Genomic DNA, 24,879 nt, shown 5'->3' with positions numbered 1-24,879 from the left:
CAAATGGCCTTTCTGTACTTATCAATAATGTACAGTCATTTTATTCAAGGAGCTATCACTTAATCATCCTAAATCAGGACTAGAATTGGTAACTAGAATGATTATATATACTAAAATGGGGTGAGTTACGTTCTAGTTACATTGCAGAAGATACACAAGTTTCGTTCTTCAGCACTTGGTCAGAGGATTTTAAGCTCCTTGGTTCACAGTACCATAGAGAAAAGGGCCTTTTGTCCAACCACATCAATGGTGATCAAGTAACCAAACATGCTAACTCCATTTACTGTCATTTGGCCTTCTACACCTTGAGTATTCATATAGCTGGTTCATAAATATTGAGTTTCTACGTCCATCAAACCATCCGCATATGGGTTGCAAATGCCGATTACCTTCTGGATGGGGGTGATATCTCTCTTGGCCCCTTGCCCTAAGCCTGTACCTTCTAGACCTGGACACTCTACTATGAGAAAATGTTTCCTATTGTTTAGCAGATCCATGTCTCTCTAACTTTGTGTGCTTCTAATAGGTTACTCCTATGAGGTTCAGAAAATAAACTCCCAGACTACTGAGGGTTTATTATTAATTGACTATGGAGTCTCCATTCATAATTGAAGAAGCAATTATCTGCTGAATTCTCTCTACTCTCCAGTGAAATCACTTTGGCCTAACAAATGGTTAATAAGGTGGTACCAGAATCTCCATGCTAATAAAATGTGTTCGGGTATCTATTTTGATAAACTCTCCTTTCTACCTGTGATTCACTTACTATCAAGGATCCTTTGACATGCTTGTCAGAGACCCCTCTGCTCCTCAGTACTAGTTTGGGCTGTTCCATTCACAAGATATGCCCTGCTTTATCAATCCTCCTGAAGTACATTTTCTCGTTCTAGCAAGATTAAAGGCCATCTGCTATTAATCTGTCCACCTTAACAACTGACCAATTAATGCCAATTAACTTTAACCCAGTGGGGAGCTGGGGGCTCAGGCAGAAAGCGTATTAAAATCTGTTGCCTTTTTGGGCTGAGACCCTTCAGGGCACAAGTTCAGCTTTGAAACGTCAACTGTTTATTCCTTTCCATAGATGCTGCCTGACCTGCTGAGTTCCTCCAGCATTTTGTGTGTGTTACTCTGGATTTCTAGTATCTGCAGGATTTCTTTGTGTTTATTCAAATCTGGTTGTGTTGTCACTTTTATAGTTAATGCTTCAAATGTTAACAAAAGACAAACTTGCAGACTCTTCGATTCATTCCATGGCTGATTGATGGGTGGAGGTCTGAGAACATGGTGTCATACCATTTCCAATGGTTTCTTCGGTTTTCCTGATTGTAGCAGTCCGGCTTTAAGAACAGTGTTGATCTGGGCAAGGTTTTAAGATTAGTTGTGGTAATTGTGTTCTCTGCTGAACCATCTTGTATGCTGTAATTTTGAGTAAGCTTTCTGTCAGATTTAATAATAGAATTGAGATGAATTGGGCACGGTCTTTAAAGTGAGGCTGCTTTGGGTGGATGGCCTGTGTATCGGAGGCTGTTGACAGGGCAAAATTGCAGTTAGCAGGATGAGTTGCCTAAAGGGTGAACAAAATTGTAAAGCGTGAATAGAGGACTGAAGGTGTTGTATTTGGATGCGCGCAGTATACAAAATAAGATAAATGAACTTGCAGCACAGTTGTAAGTTGGCAGGTGTGAAGTGGTAGGCATCACTGAGTCATGGCTAAAGGAAGATTAAAGCTGGGAGCTCAATGTCCAAGGATGCACGTTGTATCAAAAGGACAGGTAGGAAGGCAGAGGAGGTGGTGTTGCTCTTTTGGTTTAAAAAAAATAAAATCATTAGAAAATGGTGACATAGGATTGGACGGTGATGAATCATTGTGGATAGAGCTAAGAAACTGCAAGGGTAAAAAGACCCTAGTGGAAGTTGTATCCAGACTCCCAAACAGCAGTAAGGATGTGGCCTACAAATTACAATGGGAGATGGAAAATGCGCACGAAAAGGACAATGTTACAATAGTCATGGGAAACTTCGGTATGCAGGTAGATTGGGAAAATTGGGTCGGTGCTGGATTCCAGGAAGGGGAATTTCTATAGTGCCTGTGAGGTGACTTTGCAGAACACCTGGTGGTTGAGCTCACTAGGGGATCAGCTATTCTGGATTGGCTGTTGTGCTGTGAACCAGAATTGATTAGAGAGCTTCAGATAAAAGAATCCTTTGGGGCAAGTGATCATGTTATGATCAATTTCACCCTAAAATTAGAGGAGAACCTAAAGTCAGATGTGTCAGTATTGCAGTGGAGTAAAGGGAATTACAGAAGCATGAGAGAGGAGTTGGCCAGAATTGATTGGAAAAGAACACCAGCAGGGATGACGGCAGAGCAGCAATGGTTGGAATTTCTAGAAGCAATTTGGAAGGCACAAGATATACACGTCCCAAAGAGGAAAAAGTAGTTCAGAGGAAAGGTGATACAACCATGGCTACCAAGAGAAGTCAAAGCCAACATAAAAGCCAAAGAGAGGGCATATAATAGAGCAAAATTGAATGGAAAGTTAGAGGAATAGGATTTTTTTTTAAAAAACCAACAGAAGACAACTAAAAAAACACAATAAGAAAGTAAAGATGAAATACAAAAGTAAGCTAGCCAATAATATTAAAGAGGATACCAAAAGTTTCTTTAGATACATTGTGTAAAAGAGAGACGTGGCTGTCAGACCACTGGAAAACTATGCTGGAGAGGTAGTAATGGGGGAAACAAGGAAACGGTGTACGAACTAAATAAGTATTTTGCATCAGTCTTCACTGTGGAAGACACTAGCAGTATGGTAGAAGTTCCAGGTGTCAGGTCTTGAAGTGTGTGAAGTTACCATAACTAGAGTGAAGGTTCTTGGTAAACTAAATGTCTGAAGGTAGATAAGTTATCTGAACCACATGGCATATGCCCCAGAGTACTGAAGGAGGTGGCTGAAGAGATTTTGGAGTCATTAGTAATGATCTTTCAAGAATCACTAGATTCTGGAATGGTTCCAGAAGTCTGGAAAATAGTAAATGTCACTCCATTCTTCAAGAAGGGAGAGAGGCAGAAGAAAGAAAACCGTAGGCCAGCTGGTCTGACCTCAGTGGTTGGGAAGATGTTGGAGTCGATTATTCAGGATGAGGTCTCTGGATACTTGGAGGCACATGGTAAAATAGGCCATAGTCAGCAAGGTTTCCTCAAGGGAAAATCTTGCCTGGCAAATCTGTTGAATTATTTGAAGAAATAACAAGCAGGTTAGACAAAGGAGAATTGGTTGATGTTGTGTACTTGGATTTTCAGAAGGCTTTTAACAAGGTGCCTCACATGAGGCCGCTTAACATGCGACAGGCCCATGGTATTACAGGAAAGATTCTAGCATGGATAAAGCAGTGGCTGATTGGCAGGAGGCAAAGAGTGGGAATAAAGGGAGCATTTTCTGGTTGGTTGCCAGTCTGTGTTGGGACCGATTCTTTTTACATTATGTGCCAATGAGAAGGCCGAGTCTTTATGTAAATTTAAAGCAGAGGTTGATAGATTATTGACTTGTCAGTGCCTGAAGGGGTTTGGGGAGAAGGTGGGAGATTGGGGCTGAGAGGGAATTGGACCAGCCATGATGAAATGGCAGAGCAGACTCAGTGGGCCAAATGGCCTCATTCTTCTCCTGTATCTTATGGTCCTACGGTCCTTTAGTTCCTGTCTTTCAATGTTTGAAATGAAATCCATTACACGTAATAGCATTCACCACCCTACATTGATGTGCTTGAATTTTGACCTCCATTAGTTAAATCAAAGGTAGTATGGTGAGAATGTGTTTCAGATAACCTAATTTGAACAAGCTGCTATGATTATCTGGAAGCTGTCCCTGTACAATTTGTCATACTATGTGCTGGTGGAATGCTGCAGTATAGCACTAATACAAGATCATGATTGTTGTGGAAAACATAGAAAAAAATATTTCTTTTATTTCAGGCCTTCCCAACTTGGGGTCCATGGACCCCTGAGTTACTGGTAAGGCTCCATGGCACACAAAAGGTTGGGAGCCCCTGTGATTGGCTTGAAGTATTTGTTTGTATCCATCAGAATGTAGAACCAGCTGTGGGGAAATAGGGGTTGTTACTGTTCTCACAATGCTACGAATTTGTTCCGGGGGGGGGGGGGCGGCGGGGAGGGAGGGAGTCTGAAATCCAGAACTGATCATTAAAAATATCAATGCTTAAAAGAAAAAATTTATTTTCTCTTTACCCCAGTAATCTTAAAATTCCATTTCATTTAAAAAAAAGGTTTAGATGCCATAAGTTAACAGCATTGGTGATCATATTTCAATGATGTATAGCTGGAGTACATTTTAATGGGTAATACTTTAATGCTTCTGAGTCAGGAAATGTAGTTTGTCTAATCACAAACAAGAGAAAATCTGCAGCTGTTAAAAATCAAAGCAACGCGCGTACACACCAAATTGCTGGAGGAGCACAGCAGGCCAAGGTGCATCTATGGAAAAGAAGGCTCTCAGCCCGAAATGTCAACTGTTTGCTTTTTTCCATTGATGCTGCCTGGTCTGCTGGATTCCTCCAGCATTATGCGTGTATTAATATAGTTCTGTGTGTGTGTTTGTTTTGTTTTGTTTTGCTCATTTCCAAACAAGCTGAAGAATGGGCAAAGTATGTTGAACCATGATAATAAATTTTATGTGATGACATTTGGTTGGGACACAAAACTGTACAAAGTTGATTATGTCTGTACTCTGTGATGAAGATTTGCATGGAGCACAGTGGAGTGAGTCATCGGATTTAATGAAGAACCAATCTTAAAAGACCATTACACTCTGAATGGAGCTTCGTTATTTTACCGAAACCAGCAGCAAACTTGTTTCTTTACCTAATTAACATTTGTTTATTTTATACTGTTTGCTGAAAGAACAAACTTGGTGTACATGATAGTAAGAACAATGTGACAACAGCCTATTTACTGACTTGCAACTCAGTAAATTTTGTAGTGTTTTTAATGCTTTTGATTCAGATGTTTTATAAAATTTTTGATTCTGTTATAAAACTTTCTGGTTCTGATTTATAAAACTGAAACAACATATTATCGAGGAAGCATAAAAGATCTTCTGTCATTTAACTATGGAGCGAATTTCCATGGGCAGAATACTCTCACATTTCCTTTTAATGTTACATTTATTTAGCAGGTAAAACAATGATGGCTGCTAATAAATAAATCTTCTCTCTTTTTCAGGAATTCAAGAATTTCCAGAAAATATCAAAAACTGCAAGGTCCTCTCTGTTGTTGAAGCCAGTGTAAACCCTATTTCAAAGTAAGTTTCCTTCTGTGCTTTCCTCCTGTCAATATATTTGAATAGCGTGTGCATTGGCATTTTATTTCATGCTGGCATGGAATTTGGCAAAGCTGGCGATTTGCTTTGCAGTCATGTTGGTTTCTTACACCCTGATCCATTTAGTTGGCACTTATTTAATGTGTTGCTCGCTATTCTCAGGATAAAGTTAAAGTCACACTGCAGGATGTGATGTGAAAATGGAGAAGGGTACTATTTGTATTTCTTCATAGATGCTATTCTGCAGATACATGGAAAATTGATTTTGTTTGTGGAATTGCTTTTCACATTATTAATCTCCATTGATGATTATGTAATGCTGAGTTTGAATTTTAGAGTTAAAGGCAATGCAAGCATAACATTTACGGAATATGGTAAGATTTTTACATCCAGTTCTGAATAATAGATCTATGTGTTTGAATTTGATGTTTCCTTTTTTTAAAAGAGGAAGAGCTTGGAAAGGAACAATGAGGTGGAACCTGAGCTGTTTGATTGGATAAAACTAGACCAGTTAGGTGAGGGATTCACTGGACAGAAAAGTTAACAAAAGGTGAATTGGGGTATCTTCAGATGAAAGATGGATGGAAAAAAAATCTAGTTCAAAGTCTGCTTTCGTAGATAAACAGATCAAGGCTAAGATGATTTAAAATTCTGTGTTAAGGCTAGAAGGTTAATAAAGAATTCATGAATATCAAAAGTGAAGTGTGTACAAAAAAAAAGAAATGTACTACTAGGTGAATAAAAGGGTGTTATAAGTGCGTATTTAAAAAGCAGTTTAATTATGAAAGTTAAATGTGTAAGATCCAATATTTTAGAAGAGAATAGCAGCTCATTTGGAAGTTGTGGTATATAATTGTAAATCAATAATTGGGTGCCGATGCCAGTATTTATGAAAAATGTAAAGGACTGGGAGAGATTTAGCACCTTCATAAAGAGACACATGTCTGCTGAAATACTTAGAAAGGCAACATTATTGGGTGCCACAGTAGCGGAGTGGTTTGGAAAACACTCTTTCAGCTCAGGACATCCTGAAGTTCAGCTGGGTAGGTTAATTTGTCATTGTAAATTGTACTGTCATTAGGTCATGGTTAATCAGGTTTGGGGATTGCTCGAAGGGCCAGAAAGGCTGACTCCACACTATATCGCTAAACAATAAGAGTTCAATTCCGTAAGATATGGAGCTGAATTGGGCCATTCGGCCCATTGAGTGCTTTGCCATTCAATCATGGCTGATACTTCTTTCCCCCCTCCTCAGCCCCACTCCCAGCCTTCTCCCTGTAACCTTTGATGTCATGTCCTCTGAACCCTCTCCAATGCCAGCACATCTTTTCTAAGATGAGGGGCCCAAAACCATTCACAATACTCAAGGTGAAGCATCACCAGTGCCTTATAAAGCCTCAGCATCACATCCCTGGCCTTATATTTTAGGTCTGTTGAAAGGAATGCTAACATGGCATTTGCCTTCCTCACTACCGACTCAACCTGCAAGTTAACCTTTAGGATGATCTTCACAAGGTCTCCCCAAGTCCCTTTGTACCTCAGGGGAAAGGAGAATGCCATTTCCAGACATCTTGCACAGGAAGCAAGGATTTCTCTGAAGCATCTTGCTTCATAAACGAAGTACTGGAAGGCTTCATTCAAATTCCACGTAACAACCCAACTTCGCGGTTGATAGAGCCATATCTTAAAGTCATTCTTGCCTTTTCTAGCTGACATCCTTTCCCTTGTCTCTTGAACAACATTCATCCACTTGTTTTCATTATTCACACAATTGAAGCAAAAATTTCCTGCTTCAAATCATTACATGTTCCAAGTATTTGAACTAATGTTCTGCATAATTTTGGTTGTGATTTCAAACATTAAGGTCGGGCATGTACACAAGTGTTATATTAAGCCATGGTTTTAAGATTGATCCCTATCATTGAACTTTATATAAAAAAAAATTCATATCTTGTACCCCTGAGCGTCATCCAAGAAATTAATGTTTTCAGTTGTCTTTATCTCTTCTAGACTTCCTGATGGCTTCACTCAGTTATTGAGTCTGACACAGCTTTATCTAAATGATGCCTTTTTGGAGTTTTTGCCAGCAAATTTTGGAAGGTAAGCAAGTTCATTTATTCCCCAAGCCATTTGTTTGTTTTTTAAAAAAACAAAGTACTGGAAACACGCTGCAGATCAGTATCTAATGAATGGGAAAGAAGTTAATGCTTCAGGTTAAACACCCCTTTTCTGGTCCCTTTTTAGGTGGGGAAAGGTTTGGATTAAAGAGTTGAATACCTATGATAGGTTGAGGCCAGGGTTGGGGATAAGTTATAGAGGTACAAGAAAGCAAATAGAAACCACAGTGTGTGTGCAAAGTGAAATGGATGTGGTGCCAGAGAGCAGAGGGAGAACTTTGATGCCAACAGTCCTGAACGTGGCAGTGAAATCAGCAATAACGAAAATCAAGTCTGCTAATGCAGGAAATAAGAAACAAAAACAGAAAATACTGGAAACGAGCCACATCAATGAGAAGAGGGGAAAAAAATTAACTTTAATGTTCTGGTGCAAGTTCTTAAACCAAAATATCAACTATTCCTTTGCCTCCACAGATGCTTCCTAACTTGCCGAGTTCCTCCACTTGCTTGCTTTTTGCCCCAGATTTCAGCATCTATAGCCGCTCCCTAACATATTTTTCTTCCTAAAATTGCTGCTTGTCGTGTTCATTGTTTCTAGCATATTCTGTTTTTATTTTAGTTTTTCTACAATTTTTGTGTCTCAGCGTAACGAAGTAATTGTAGTGCAGTTATTTGCTGAGTAGCAGCTTATTTTTTAACCCATTAAGGTATGTCTTTGTATCTGGTGAGTGAATGCTCACTTGTTCTGGTAAAACTACCTAGTTCACTCTTTTTTTTACCCCCCCCCCCCAATTAAAATAACCTCCAGGCTGCAAATTAGTCAACATTGTTTCCTGCCTGTGGGTGGCTGGCAGGGGTGTCTGGAGGCTTGAGTCATAAACCAATGCAGTATGGATATAGGCCCCTTGGCCTAACAAATCCATTTCATTACATATCTCTCTAAGGCCCTCCCCTCAATGTGCCTATCCAAATGCTGCTTAAGTGATACTGTACTTAGATCAGTGCTGGGCAAATGATTGGAGAGGATTCTTAGAGACAATTTACAAATATTCAGAGAAGTATAGCCTTATTAGCTATAGTCAGCATTGTTTTGTGAAGTGCTGATTGCACCTCACGAGCCTGATTAAGTGATAAAACAAATTGACGCACGTAGAGTGTTGAATTTGATGTTTCGAGATTTCAGTAAAGTGTTCAACAAGGATTCCCATGGTAGACTCGCCCAGAAAATCACTAGGCATGGGATCCAAGAGGACTTGTTCCCTGGATTTGGAAATGGTTTGCCCATGGAAAGCAGGGAGTGATGCAGATGGTAGCCGGTGACCAGTGGTGTTCTACAGCACATCTGTTCTGGGACTGCAGTTCTTTGTGATTTTTTTTTCAGTGACGCAGATTAGGAAGTGGAGGAGTGGGTTAGTAAATTTGCAGATGTCACGAGGGTTGGTGGTATTGTGGAGAGTATAGAAGTCAGTGGGATAGAGACACAATGCAGAGTTGGGTGGAGAAGTGGCAGAGGGAGTTCAGTCTGGAAAAGTGTGAGTAGATGCACTTTGGAAGGTCAAACTTTATAAAAATCAATGACAAGATTCTCAGATTCTTCAGTGATTCTGTTCTACTACGCTGTCCAGAGCCTGTAATTTAATGTGCAAGCCCTGCCCTGGTTTAACTTGCCAAAGTGCCGCAGTTCACACTTCAGTTAAATTCCATCTGCAATTCCTTGGCCCACTTCCCAGTTGACCTTAGTCCTGTTGTAATCCTAGATAAACCATTATTGTCTGCTATACCATCAGTTTTAGTGTCATCTCTAAACTTACTAAACTTGGCAACCGCATTCTTATCGCAATCTTGAATATAGATGTTATTAAGTCACAGGTTTTGTTATAACTGGCTGGCAAATCTGTTTCTTAAGAAAATCATAGATCAAAAATGTTTCAAAAATTTGAATTGTTTAAGAAAGTTAATTGTTCAGTCTTTAGTAACATAGTAGTCAGCTCCAAGCAAATATAGGGACTTTCCAGGTTACAGATTATTGATTTTTGGAAATTCAACTTTGCACAAATTCTCCCATGTATTTTTAAAACATTTTACAAGATGATAGTTACAACCTGCTTTGTGGTAATCGTTAATGATTGGATGCAGTATATATTCTATTAGATAAATTATGAGGAGTGTTCAGATAAATATTTAGTGAAATTAAAGAATTGTAGCAAGCATGTAGAGCAATATAATATGGGCAGTTATAGAAAACAGATTTATACCACTTAAAAACCTGATTATGCACTGTTTTCATGAACAGAACTGCATCCAATACTACAAGAAGTCACAATAAAGCACATTCCGCAGGATCGTCCTGTCGGAAAGAGGAGCGGATTTGATGGTTCAGATTAACAAGTTCTCAACAGAACTGCGGGGGAAAGGAGGTCCATGCTTAGGCAGGAGAAATTCAATAACAGAGTAGATAAAGGTGTTTTGCAATAAGTGGTAACGCGATAAGAGGGTGGATCTGGAGGTTGTACAAATGGAAATAGAATGATTTATTTGTTTGAAACAGTTCAACCCTGTGTTGAACTCGAAGATGTAATATTCCCCAAGCTTATCTTGAGTGTCATTGGAAAAGATTTGGAGGCTTGATGCTTTGCTTAGATTATCTATGGAGCAGAAAATTCAAGTGATAAGCAAGTTTATAGAGGCTTTATAACTGGAATCTTTTGCAAAGCTAATGCCATATATATATATTTGGACGCTCATACAAATGAAATCATATGGTGTACAGTAAGACAGCAACTTAAAAAGAAGCAAGTATGTTTTTTACCGTGGAACTGGTTGGCAGGGAGTGAAAGGTGTAGTGTTTTTAATAAATGGAGTGCAAGTTACTTTACAAGGCTAACTTCTAGTGGTTTCTATAAGTTCACCTACTAACGAACGGAATAAGAATGTGTTGTTACTGACAAGAACGGTGACCTTAAATTCTCTGGAAAAAAAGATTGCATCACAGCAACAGCATTGCGTGCACATTTTCTGCAGTTTGGGGACTAAAGGAGCAGAGTGTTATCCACACTGTGCACAACACCATGCACACAGTGGTTCTTTTTTCCCCCTTCCTGTAGACGTGTAGAGATAGGGTTAGCTATGTTCAAGTGCCAACTAAATGTAGCAACCACGGGTCTGCATTTGACAGTTCATTGTCTCAAAGTGCTCCTTAGATGATCCTACTGCAAGGAATTGTTTCCCTATGCATGTGCATTGACGAAAACAGTTTTATTAAAGTATGTGTTTTCCTCTTTCTTCATGCGTAATTTTCAGATCTCATGCGTGTGTGTTGGAAAACATTTATAGAAATCTGTGTGTGTGTGTGTGAGATTCTGTGACTTTCCCTGTAATTTGCAGGAAAGTATCAGATCTCCCTTTCATACTGCAAAGCGGCCACAGTGAAGATGGTTTGCTCTCTGTGTAGAAGATAATGTAGTTCGCTGTGTTCAGCGTGCTATCACTAAAGTAATGAAAATTAAAGCCTTCTGCCATGTATTGAATCCTAAATGAATATTTGTGCAGGATTAGATCAGTAATTTATAGTGGGTGGAAATGCTGGTATTGGTAACAGCTGTGCAAACCTCTTTGTTGAGGCTGTGGAAGGATACTCCAGGGACTGACTGTAAGTAATTCATATCAATGACTTTATTAAAGATATTATGATATATTGCTATTTATAATGAATAGTCTCTCTTCCACACATCCAAGATAGTTATCAGGAGTGTTGCAAATGCAGGGTCTTTGGCATTGTCAAGGATCCATCCCACTATCTCTTTGACCCTCTACCATCAAGTAGGAGGTACCATAGCATTTGGACAAGAACAGTTAGGATGTGAAATTGCTTCTTCCCCAAGCCATGAGACTACTGAACTGCCTACCACCACTTGGGTCTCACCACATATGAAGTGCCAGTAGTGCTCTACTGTTAAGTAAACAATTCTTAACTTGCGCTGTCAATTTTCTGGATTATACTCTATTATTTGTAGTAATATTACTTTAAATGTTGCGAATGAGTTATGTCATGTTCTGCATCTTGGTTTGGAGGAACGTTGTTTCGTTTGGTGGTATGCATGTCTACAGTTGAATGACAATAAACTTGAACTTAGATGATGAATGTAGAAGAATTGGCTCAAGTTTCATTGGCAAAATTTTAAAAATTAGTCAAATGAATAATTATCATGCTTCACGAGTCAAACTTCTAAATGTTATAGAGAGCTCATCCACGCATCCAAAAGCACGATGGCAAAGCTTGCAATCTGAAATCATTTGATATATTACTCAGACACATAATTAATTCAATTTCTGCTCCTAGTCTCAAGATCTAATAGTATATTATTCTATATTTTCATTGTCATGAATAAACACATTATTAATAGATTGATTGCTGAGGATGAGGTCTGTGTTCTTTCATCAAAGGTTGATTCTAGACTTTCTGGCATTGCAGTACCAGTTTTAGTATTTGGTCATTTAGACCACACACACAGCCCATATTACTAGGCTCTTTCCCTTTACGGATCACAAGCATTCATGAAAGAGGGTTGTCAGATTGGTAAAACAGCAACTTGGGCTAATTTATTTCTCACCTCTTGTTGCAAACCCCATGTGTTAGGGAACCTCTGTTTACCCAGGAGTTTATTTAACATGGGGCTTTCCGGATTCTATACTTCTATGAAAAATGTTTTCCTCAGACACCTCTGGTCCTCTAACCAATTGTCTTAAAAATTCTACCACTCACTGCTCCCAGCTGTTGTTGACCACTCTAAGTGGAACAATAGATCCTCTCTTTTCACTTGACCAAGTCTGTTCATAACTTTGTACACATCAATTTAAATCTTCCCTGGAAGTTTTCGTTCCAACACCCAGGTTCAGACTTCACCTTGGGTGCTGCTGTGTGGTGTTTGCAAGTTCTTCTTGTGACCATGTGGGTTTCCTTTGGGGGTTCCAATTTCCTCCCCGTTGCAAAGGCTTGTAAGCTATAGGTTAATTAGCCACTGTAAATTGCCCTTGGTGTGTCAATGAGTACTACAATTTAGGGGTGCTGGAGAGGATGTGGGAAGAATGAAAATACTAATTTAGGATTAGGATAGATTTGATGGTTGGGCTAAAAGACCTATTTCCGTGCTTTTTCTTTGACTCTGTGACAAGTAATTTTCCAGAACTAGTGTTAACTTGTACATGCTTTTACAGCAGGCTTTCTGCTCTTGTAATTGATGGCTCAGTCAATAAGCATCACATATGTAGCCTCCTCATGCTTCTCCTTGTACCTGTCCTCATGCCTTGAGGTATCTGGATAACCAAGATACCTCTGTGAGACTCCTATTTATTAACGACACTCTGCCTTCAACGTCATATTTCCAAACAAGCACATCTTCAACTCTTCAACCTTGGACTCTTCAACCTTCACCTCACTCTGCAACTGGATTCATGACTTCTGGACCAACAGTCCACAGCCAGTCAGGAGAAGTAGTGACACGTCCACTGATTACCCTCAACACTGTTTTCAGCCCTTCCTTTACTCCCTATACACTCAGAGCTCTGTCGCCAGATTCTGCTCCAACCCCATCTATAAGTTTGCAGATGATGCCACTGTATTGGGACAGATCTTAGATGATGGCAAGGAGTACAGGAAGGAGATATTTTGCCTAGTTTCATGGTGTCAAGATAACACCCTTTCTCTCAGCATTAGCAAAATGAAAGAGCTGGTCATTCACTAGGAAGTGCCTGCCCTTGCCTTCATCAATGGTATTGAAGTGGGGATAGTTGTGAGCTTCAAATTCGTAGACTTATATATAGAACATAGACATCTACAGCACATTACAGGCCCTTCGGCCCACAATGTTGTGCCAACCGTGTAACCTACTTTAGAAACTGCCCAGAATTTCCCTACCGTATAGCCCTCAAGGTATCACTGATATCTTGTGCTGGTCCAATCATGTAGGTACTATGGCCAAGAAAGCACAACAGCACCTCTACTTCCTCAGAAGGCTAAGAAAAATCAGCATGTTTCTGATGACCCTCATTAATGTTTATAGATGCACCACAGAAAGCATGTTGTGTTATTGCTTTTTCTTTTGTCCCACCATAATGTACTTCTGTCTTGAGAGCATTCAAAACAAAGCTTTTTACTGTATCTTAGGGCATGCGCCAATAATAAACCATTTGGGGACATGCAGTCTAAGATCCCTTAGGTCATCAACACTGTCCAACTTACAACAATTTGAGGCATTCTCTTTCCTTTGTTTGCTATTCCCAATGTATTGCCTCTTGCTTTCTGGATTGAATTCCATTTGCCAAAACGTTCCTATCAAGGAATCTTACTAATTTCTAGAGCATTCTGATTGGCTGCAAGTCAACAGGGTGTGGAGTCTTCAGTGCTCAGGATCACAAGAAATTGCAGATTGTCATGGATGCAGCCAACTCAATTACGAGTGCAACTCTCCCCACCATTTAGGACATTTTCAAGAGGTGGTAACTCAGGAAGGTGGCAGTCATCATTAAGAACCTTCACCACCCAGGACATATTTTCTTCTTGTAGAGCAATCTCAAGAACAGCACTCAATGATTTAGGAGCAACTTCCTCTTATCCAGCTTGAATCTTTATAAATCACATTTTAAATTTTGAGCTTATTCATAAGCTTGCGAACTATGGCGCATAAATAGTATGTCTCATTGACGTTCAACACATATAGCTGGGGAAATGGGACCCTGTGGAAACCCACTGCATGTACTTGATGATAATGCAGTAGAATTGAGCATTGCATTCAAAATGCTATGTGTTCTCTATAAGAAAAGGTTGGGGTCAAAATTATTTTATAGGTATACAACTGGTATATCTATGTAGGTATACTACATCCTACGATAAATTTGCTAAAAATAGATGAATTTCAGAAGTTGTTCATTTGGTCTATATTTGCCTTTTGGGATTTTGAAGTTCATTAAATAAACTGTTGACATGTTACTTAATTTCACAAATTTTGATTGGATTTACTAAGGACAGCAACCTTTATTTGCTTTGGGTCAGGTTATAAGTTATCTAGGCTTGGCTAATAATTATTTTTGGTTCTCCCAGAGCATCCATGTACGATTTATTTGAAATAGCTGTAGATTTTTATTCTGCCCTGTGACACCCTCCCTTGATAAATTGGACTTCGGCTGCACATGGGTACCGATTTGTTTGTAAAAATACCTCTACATTTGTTACTGAGCTTCAAGGGGTCGATTATGAAACTTCTTGGAAATTTAGAATATCTAGTGTATCAGTGCTTCCTTCCACTTGGTGAATTTATGAAAGGCTGTTGAGTTGTTAGGTGCTAGTTACTTGAAACAGGTAAATTGTATCTCGGTTAAACTAAAGATGCTGTGAAGTAGAAACTTCTGTCAGCACACCAGCTGTGTTACTTTGCAGCGCATCTTCTACTGAAATTCTATTTTGTGCTGATACTATTGGGGTGTGATGTATTTATATTATTTAAAACTGGTAACAAACTGAGGCAGACCAAAGAAAATGAATTCTGAACAACGCACACAAACTGTTGGAGGATATCAGGAGGTCAGGCAGCATCTTGACCTGAAACATCAACTCTATTCTCTTCACAGATGCTGCCTGACTTGCTGATTTCCTCCGGCACTTTGTGCCTGTTACTCTGCATTTCCAGCATCTGCAGAATATCTTGTGATTAAAGTAGTTTCTGAACTTTAGCATTTTGATTTGGGTTGTTTTATTTTTGTCCTGGCAAAATAAGTCTGCATTCATTTTCATAGGCATCCGTTAGTCTCATGATTTGCACCTTGGAAGGTTTCCAGGGCGCAGGCCTAGGCAAGGTTGTATGGAAGACCAGCAGTTGCCCATGCTGCAAGTCTCCCCTCTCCATGACACCAATGTTGTCCAAGGGAAGGGCATTAGGACCCACACAGCTTGGCACCAGTGTCGTCGCAGAGCAATGTGTGGTTAAGTGCCTTGCTCAAGGACACACACGCTGCCTCAGCCAAGGCTCGAACTAGCGACCTTCAAATCACTAGACGAACACCTCAACCACTTGGCCACGCGTCAACGTTTATTATAACATTTGCAAAATTGGCAACTTGGTATTTGATTTCCCACTGTAATTATAATGTCTTATTTGATCTGGTTGATTGTCTCCCAGGAATCAAGTTGCATTTGGCAATGTGGGAGAGCCAGTAAGGAATAACTTGCGGGATCCAGGCACTTGGAAAATAGGAAAAGCAAAGTTAATGAGCTAGACTTTGTTGATCATACCACAATCACATTCTTTAAAACTCTAAACCACCTGTTTATTCATTTGTTCATTTATTCGCTGTCTGATCTAATGCCATGCATTTTGCCTTTACTTAACTTCTCAATCTTTTTGATTCCCATTTCTTCTTCTGCCTTGGTCTTTCGGTGACTATTAATGTGCATCATTTTACAATGCAGCTTCTACCATTGTTTCTCTAACTTAATACTGGAAATGTTAGCCACCTGCTACTTTGCTTCTGTTTGTTTTCCCTTTTGACCTTTTGCTGAAACTGGTTACCTGGGATCTTGCGCCCATCGCCAAAAACATCTTATTTTCACTTTTCTAATTCCACATGCTTTTTGTTTTTTTTCTTACCTTGGCCTCTGTCTCAGGCTCCTCTGACCCATTGGAGTTCCTCTGGGTGCACTGGTTTCCTCCCACACTCCAAGGATATACAGATTAGAAGATTAATTGGTCAAATGGGTGTAATTTGATGGTTTGGGCTTATTAGGCCATAAGAGCCTGTTACCATGCTGTATCTCTAAACAAAGAAATGCTGTTCTCATTGTGCAAGTCATTGGAGATGCTTCAGTGAAAGAAACCTTTACCTCTCAGACCAATCCCATCTGTCAATTGCTCATCTTGCATCTGGCTTTTGCTCCAATGAATTCAAACCTGCTGCCTCTCTGTATTCAGTTTTCTGTAAAGACCATTTGAAATTCTAAAATCCCAATGATCCCAGCCCTCCCAATCCTTCTCTATTTCAGTTTTTCTATTCCTCAAACACTCTTTCCTATTCTACCTGCCACCTAATGTCACTTGTGCACCCATTTCTTCAATAAGAGGTTGTTGACCTTCCTTCCTTCCCTTGACTTCTATTTAACTTGTGCATCTTTCAAAGGTCAAAGATAAGTTTATTAGCAAAATATATGTCTCCATATACTACTTTGAGATTTTCTTAAATTCACAGCAGAACAGAAAAATACAATTGAATCAATGCAAAAACTACATACAAAGATGGACAAACAACCAATGTGCAAAAGATGATAAACTGTGAATTTTTTAAAAAAGTAATTAAATAAATATCATTGAGAGCACGAGTTGTAGATTCCTTGAAACTGAGTCCATTGGTTGTGGAATGAGCTCAGTGTGGAGTTGAGTGAAGTTGTCCATGCTGGTTCAGGAACCTGATGAGTGAAGGGTGATAACTATTCCTGAACCTGGTGATGTGGGACCTGGGGTTCCTGTACCTCCTTCCTGATGGCAGCAGCAGGAAGAGAGCCTGGCCTAGATGGTGGGAATCCTTGCTGATGGATGCTGCTTTCTTGGGGGTAGTGTTCCTCGTCGATGTGCTCAATGGTGGGAAGACTTTGCCAGTGTGTGTTTTTAATGTTGTTCCATGTGTTTATTTTATGTTCATGGTTCTGCATTAGAAAATAGTATTTTTTTCAGTGCCTTGCAGCATTATAAACGAGTGTGGTGTTTAATTGTTTGCCACTTTATTTTTCAGATTAACTAAACTGGAGATATTGGAGCTACGAGAAAATCAACTGAAGATGCTTCCAAAGTAAGAACAATTCATACTTAATGTAGAAATCATGGGTCAATGTGGAGTAATGTTAATTTCATTATCCTCTGTAACTTGCTTTGATTGCTGTGAGTAGTCTCGGTATGGTCAAAGCTCTTGATGTCAGGGCTGAGCTATTCAAGCAAAATAAAAATAAGTATCTATGTTAAAATTGGTTTTGAATGAAATGGAACAATATGGAGTTGCTGAACCCCAGTTTGGTTGTATTTCTGAATGCTTGGAACTGTGGTTTGTCCTTGATGGTTCAGTAAAGTTACTCATACAGTGTTTAGTTCACAGCCAAAGTTAATTACAAACCACTTTCTTTCACATTTATTTATCAAGTTGTTTGCAAAGCAGGCTACTTTTGCACTAAGAATGTGCTTGTGTAATGTTATCGGCAGCACAAGGGTCCACTCAACAGGTGTGATTTGCATTTTCAGTTGAATATTTAAGGTTAGTGTGAAAATTGCTTGCTGTTCCATTCTTTCTATAAAATGCAAACAACACTCCCTTTAGTGTCAAGCGCAGCTTGGTTACTTGTAGGGTACTGCTTTGTCATATTCCACTCCACGGGCTGAAGGCACCCATTACAGTATTTTTTTCATGTAGCACAGCGTGCGACTTCAAATCTTTGTTTAGATTGTCTTTGTGACTGGCCTAAGACAACTTATAGTTTGTGTTTGAGAAAGGCTTTGCTCAGGATGGATGTTCTCTTGCCTAAGGGGCCAAAAGATTAAAGGTCTATTCCTCATGACAAATTCTCATAACACAATAAGCTCGTAATTAAAGTTGGCTGTCCAGTTCAATACTATGATCAAGAAAGGTTGGTCCTTTGCCTTTCAGATGTGATATCAAACAGAAGCAGTGTCCACATTTTTGTTAACGATGATGCGTTTCAGTTTTAAAGAGAGTGGGATTTATTCAGCTTTCCTGGCTAATTTTGTTACTTAAATCAGAAAAAATGAAAAATTCACTGGCTTTTCATCTTGTATAAAAATTGCAAGCAAATGTGGCTATGGCTTGGGTTTGCATTATTGAAGACTTGTTATCTCAAAGCTCAGAGAGCTGCTGCTTCATTGCACTGTGGCCTGGTTTCAATCAGCTGTTTGTGGAGAGTTTGCATTTCTCCTTTGGGTGACCTGGTATCTTCCCACATGCAAGCGATATGTGGGTTGCTAGGTTAACTGGACATTGGTAAATTGTTTAGGGTGTGGTTAAATGGTCTGGGTAAGGGGGGAGGGAGTTGATCTGGAGGGGTACTTTATGGTTGGTGAAGACTCACCAGGCTGAAAGGCCTCGTTTCCGTACTTTACCACTCTATTTGTTTACTTCCAAGTGATGTGATTAGATACTCGTGGTGAGATTTTTATGCTCTAGTTAAAACTAAAATAACATTTATTTTAATCTGTTCATTAGCAGTCTTCCTATAAAGTTAGCAACATATCATCTGAGTATTCCATTTAGATGAGAAACCTATTGTCTGTTAGTTCAGTGGCCCAGATTGTACAGTCAGTGGCAAAGCAAGTTTTGCTGCCATTTTGGATGAAAGTTCCGCTGATCTTGAACAAGCCATCTTGCTGTTGATCACTATCAGCTATTACTGTGGAAGGATTTCCTGGCACCCAGTAGCCATGACACCAGCAGCCAACCACATTAAATAATTCTTCAGAAGCCAGGAAGGGGATACATAATTTTAACTGTGATTAGGGTAGAAAGTAGACTTTGAGAAACAGGCTTTAATTTTTTTTAAATCTTAAATTTTGTAGCATTTGCTGTGATCATAATTCATAAAGTTTGGTTTTCTCACCAAGGCACCTACTAAATGATGGCGTATTACACCATGCTCTCATTCAAATATGATATAACAGCATGTAATATTTTAAGTATTTTAAAATAAGGCTGCTGTGCATGGATCCTGAAGTTGACTTCAACTTGACTGTGTTGGAGAAGAACACTAAACCGCACAACCAGTGAAGGAGGGCTGGATCACATGGATTGCCATATCAAATTAGGGCCATGATGGTATCTTGGGGTTACGGTCAATTTCATGCTTTAATGACAGAGAATGCTGACATCATCACAACCTGAAAATCTGAGCCAATACTCCAGGAGGTTTTCTTCCCCGTCTTTGTCTGTCTAAATGCTGTACTTTGAAGTATGAAAAGTAATTGGTAGACTAATAATTACTGACAAAAGTTAGTGGCCAAAATTAATAACATAAAAGCTGCTTACATTAACAGGCTGTGAATGTTTGTGATAATTTCATAAACCATTCTGCTTGTTCATTTGTTTCATTCAATTATTAACATTCATTATGTGACTTTTAAATTAACTGCTTCAGTTTAGAGTCGTGGAAACATTCTATTTTGCAAATTCCTTTCCCATTTACTAAACCATAGTCCTGTTGCAATTGTTGATGCTTTTCTGAATGACAGCTTAGATGATTCAGCTTTTATGTTTGTGCGTGGATTCGCCTGAAGATCTAATGTGACATTATCATTTTAAATATTACCAGGCCAAATCTTCCATTGATGTGATTGCCATTAACTTTTTCTGTGCACCCATTACAATTGCTTCTTGCCATTATGCGGACACCCCACATCCTCTCTGATCTCCCAGTGGAGTTTGTTGAATAAAAGCCAACACTTGGTAATCTTAAGCATCCACTGGTGACCAAACAGCCAGTCTTGTGTGCTGGTGAGATTCCTTCAACATTTGATAAGCAGCTGTGGCCATTTGAATAAGATGAGGAATATTATGAAAATATGAATGGCATCTTCAGATTAGTGTATTTAAAAGGACATCCAGGACAATGAATGATACAAAGCATAAAACCTGAATCAGCTGGTGATCGAGTGTTTCAGCACTGAAACTCCGCTGTCTAAGACCAGCATTGCAGCACTTAAAGTATACCTAATGTGTAAGGGGCAAATGTTTGGGACTTCAACACAGTGACATATGATAGTGGTCATTGTAGTAGTTAGAGTTTTGTTAATGTTACTTCATATTCATGGTTATTAATGTGGAAGAAACTAGCAGTATGATGGAAGTTCCAGGTGTCAGGGTCATGAAGTCTGTGAAGTTACCAAAACTAGAGAGAAGGTTCTTGGGAAACTGAAATGTCTGAAGGTAGATAAGTCACCTGACCAGATGGTGTACAACCCAGGGTTCACTCCATGGTTCTGGAAGACTGGAAAATAGCAAGTGTCACTCCAAGAAAGGTGAGAGGCAAAGGAAAGGAAACTATAGACCTATTAGTCTGGCTGCAGTGGTTGGGAAGATGTTGGAGTTGATTATTTAGGATGAGGTCTCAGGGTACTTTGAGGCACATGATAAAATAGGCCGCTGTCTTGCCTGGCATATCTTTCGGAATTCTTTGAAGAAATAACAAGTAGGATAGACAAAGAAGAATTGGTTGATGTTGTGTACACTCAGACCCAGATAACGCAGAGGATCTGCTCCTCAGAGGTGGAGCACTATGTAAATCAGTGCTGTCCGGGGTCATTATAACATTATGTAAATGGATGTGTGCCTGATTAGAAATGAAATGTAGGAGAAATGAAAGGGTAAACTATTTTCTAAATGGAGAGAAAAATACAAAAAACTGAGGTGCAGTGGGACTTGGGAGTTCTTGTGCAGTATTCCCTAAAGGTTAATTTGCAGGTTGAGTCTGTGGTGAGGAAGGCAAATGCAATGTTAGCATTCATTTCAAGAGGACTAGAATATAAAAGCAAAGATGTAATGTTGAAACTCTACAAAATACTGGTGAGCAGGATTGGGCCCCTTATCTTCGAAAAGATGTGCTGAAAGTGGAGAGTGTTCAAAGGAAGTTCATGAAAATAATTCTAGGATTGAAAAGTTTGTCATATGAAGAGCATTTGATGACTCTGGGCCTGTATTCACCAGAATTTAGAAGAATGAGGAGTGACCTCATTGAAACCTGTCAAATGGTGAAAGGTCTTGATAAAGTGGATGTGGAGAGGATGTTCCTATGGTGAGAGAGTGGAAGACCAAAGAACACAGCCTTAGAATAGAGGGTTTTACTTTTAGAGTGGAGATGAGGAATTTCTTTAGCCAGGGAATGGTGAATCTGTGGAATTCTTTGCCACAGGCAGCTGTGGAGGCCAAATCTATATGTATATTTTAAGGCAGAGTTTGATAGATTCTTGATTGGTCAGGGCATGAAGGGATATGGGGGAAGGGAAGAGATTGGGGCTGAGAGGAAAATTTGATCAGCCATGATGAAATGGTGGAGTAGACTCAATGGGTCAAATGGCTTAAATCTGCTCTTTTATCTTATGGTCTTATGGGTATCTAAGTACATCAAAATTGGGTGCTGTTGTGTTAATAGAAAAGTATTCAGAATCACAATTCTCTCTGCCATTAGTTTTATGCTCTTAAATCCATGAAACCTGGTTCCCCTGATGCCAATAAATACTAAATGTCTCTGCTCTACGTGGTATTGTGGGACTCCATCTTGCACCCAGTTTGTGGCCAGTTGTGCATCTCTCTGGCTCTTAGGTTAAGACACAGAAGTCTGCTGTTGCACAGCAATGCTGAGAGGAATCAAAAGATTGTAAATCAATAGTAGTGGTCTATTACTGTGGCCGCCTGAATTTTATAGAGCAGGCTTAACTGTACATTGTCAGGGGTGTGCATTACAGCATAAAGTGAAAATCTGAAATGTTAACTGAGTGCTCAGAACACTCAGCTAGTCCAAAAGCATTTGTGTGGGGAGAAAGAAATTTAATATTTTGGTTCAGTTTTGCTTCCAAATGTGACCTTACACTTTCTCCCCCCCACCCCATTTCACCATTATTGTTTGTATTGGCTTTTTTCTGGCCAAGTATTTACCAAAATTATTTTAACATCCTGAGTACTGATGCAAATTCATCGATCTGGAATGCTTGCAACATACACAAAATGCTGGAGGAACTTAGCAGGCCAGGCAGCATTTATGGAAAAAAGTACAGTTGACATTTCAGGCTAAGACCCTTTGGCAGGACTGAAGAAAAAAAGATGAGTAGTTTTAAAAGGTGAGGAAAAGGAGAAATAAACAATTGGTGGTAGGTGAAACCGGTGGTTGGGGGGGGTGGTGATGAAGTAAAGATCTGGGAAGTTACTTGGTGAAAGAGATACAGGGCTGGAGAAGGGGAAGTCTGATAGGAGAGGACAGAGGGTCATGGAAGAAAGAAAAGGGGAGAGGACCACCAGAGGGAGGTGAAGGGCAGGCAAGGACAGGAGGTAAGAAGAGGAGAAGGGGATGGGGAACGGAAGGGGGAGGGGGGCATGGCTGGAAATTCAAGAAATCGATTTTCATGCCATCAGGTTGGAGGTTACTCAGACGGAATGTAAGGTGTTGTCCTCCAACCTGAGAGCGGCCTCATCGAGACAGTAGAGGAGGCCATGAATTGACATATCGGAATGGGAAGTGAAATTAAAATGGGTGGCCACTGGGAGATCCCACTTCTGGTGGATGGAGCATAGGTGCTTAGCGAAGCAGTCTCTCTCAATCTACATCGGTTCTTGTCGATATACAGGAGGCCGCACTGGACACCGTATTTAACTCCCAACAGATTCACAGGTGAAGTATCACCTCACTTAGAAGGACTGCCTGGGCCGTGAATGGTAGTGAGGGAGGAGGTGTAGGGGACAGGTGTACTGCTTGTTCCACTTGCAAGGATAATGCCAGGGGAGAGAGATCAGTGGGGAGGGACGAATAGACAAGGGAGTCATGTGGGGGGAGTGATCCAAGTGGAAAGCAGAAACTGGGGGTGAGGGAAAGATATGCCTGGTGGTGGGATTCCATTGGAGATAGAAGTTCCGGAGAATTATGTGCTGGACAGAGAGGCTGATGGAGTGGTAGGTGAGGACCAGAGGAACCCTATCCCTGGTGGGTGAATGGAAAGGTGGCGGGAGGCTGGGATAAGAGAGATGTACATGAATTAGAAGAGATACAGTTGACGGCAGCGTTGATGGTGGTGTAAGAGAAGCCTTTTTCTTTGAAAAAGCAGGGCACCTCCTTCGTTCTAGAATAAAAAGCTTCATCCTGAGAGCGGGCACAGCGGAGATGGAAGAATTGAGAGAAGGAGATGGTGGGAAGAGGTATAGTCCAGGTGGCTGTAAGAGTCCGTGGGTTTACAATAGAAATCAGTGGATAAGCTGTCTCCGGAGATGGACAATGAGGGTGAGATAGGAGAAAGAGGTGTTGGAAATGGACCAGGTAAATTTGAGGGCAGGGTGGAAGTTGAAGGCAAAATTGATTAAGTCGACAAGCTCCCCATGGGTGCAGGAAGCAGCATCAATGCAGTCGTTGATGTAGCGTAGGAAAAGTGGGGGAGAGATACCGGTGTGGGCTTCAACATAGACTGTTCCGCATAGCCGATTTTTTTTTTTTTTTTTTTTTAAAGTCAGGCATAGTTGGGACCCATGCATGTGCCCATGGCTACACCTCTTGCCTGAATGAAGTGGAAGGAGCCAAAGGAGACATTATTAAGAGCGAGGCCAAGTTTTGCTGGCTGGAGGAGAATGGTGGTGGAGGAGCACTGGTTGGGTCTAGTGTCCAGAAAGAAACAGCGCGCTTCGATGCATTCTTGGTGGGGGATGGAGGTTTAGAGGGACTGGATGTCCATAGTGAAAATAAGATGATGGGGATCAGGGAACATGAAATCCTTGAAAAGGTCCAGAGCATGTGAAGTATCATGGAAGTAGGTAGGAAAGGGGATGAAACAGAGTCGAGGTATGCAGATATTATTTCAGTGGGACAGGGACAAGCTGAAACAGTGGGTCCACCTGGACAAGTGGGTTTGTGGATTATGGGAAGGAAGTTGAGTAGGGTCTGAAATGCTTCTCTCTTCAGCGATACTGCTTGACCTTTTGCCTATCCCTTTCATTGTCTTTTCCCAATAAAATAGCACTGCAGATTTATAAATCTGCTTTATTTATAGAGGTGTAGCATATTGATAACGTGTAAAGTTCAAAATGAATTATTACTGAAGTACATATGTCACCGTATAAAGGCCTGAGATTCATTTTCTTGTGGGCATTCATGATAAATAAAAGAAGCACAATGGAATCAGTGAAAGACCACACCTAACAGGACGGACAAACAACCAATAAGTAGAAGATAACATAATTGCAAATACAAAAGAAAGAATGTTAATAACTAAGTAAGCAATAAATATAGAGAGCACGAGATGTGGAGCCCTTTGAAGTCAGTCTATGGGCTGTGGAGAATGGTTCAGTCCCGGGACAAGTGAAGTTATCCCCTCTGGTTCAAGAGCCTGATGGTTGAGAGATAATAACTGTTGGTGAATGTGGTGGTAGGGGTCCTGAGGCTCCTGTACTCTCTCCTGATGGCAGCAGCCAGAAGAGAGCATGGCATGGATAGTGCGGGTCCTCGATGGGTGCTGCTACCCTGTGATAACACTCCATGTAGATGTGCTCAGTGGTGGGGGAGGGCTTTACTGAGATGAGCTGGGCTATATCCACTACTTTTGTAGGTTTTTCCGTTCTAGGACATGGTTGTTTCCACACAAGGTGGTGGTGCAGCCAGTCAATATACTCTCTGCCATATAACTCTCGAAGTTTGT

At 40.2% G+C, this 24,879-nt stretch overlaps 1 protein-coding gene across 5 annotated transcripts in view; it reads left to right on the top strand.

Moving 5' to 3' along the window:
- Nucleotides 1-24,879, top strand: part of erbin (erbb2 interacting protein) — a 226,551-nt gene that overhangs the window by 107,022 nt on the left and 94,650 nt on the right. For all 5 annotated transcript variants that reach the window (XM_063049368.1, XM_063049369.1, XM_063049365.1 and 2 more), the window contains 3 exons: nt 5,240-5,318; nt 7,347-7,436; nt 17,228-17,284. In XM_063049368.1, the coding sequence (XP_062905438.1) occupies nt 5,240-5,318; nt 7,347-7,436; nt 17,228-17,284 (226 nt within the window). The remainder of the gene's footprint in view (nt 1-5,239; nt 5,319-7,346; nt 7,437-17,227; nt 17,285-24,879) is intronic.

Source organism: Mobula hypostoma, chromosome 5 (genome assembly GCF_963921235.1).
Source record: "Mobula hypostoma chromosome 5, sMobHyp1.1, whole genome shotgun sequence".
NCBI classification, from domain to species: Eukaryota; Metazoa; Chordata; class Chondrichthyes; order Myliobatiformes; family Myliobatidae; genus Mobula; species Mobula hypostoma.
Note: the sequence above shows the minus strand (reverse complement) of the source record. Positions and strands in the feature narration are given on the sequence as shown.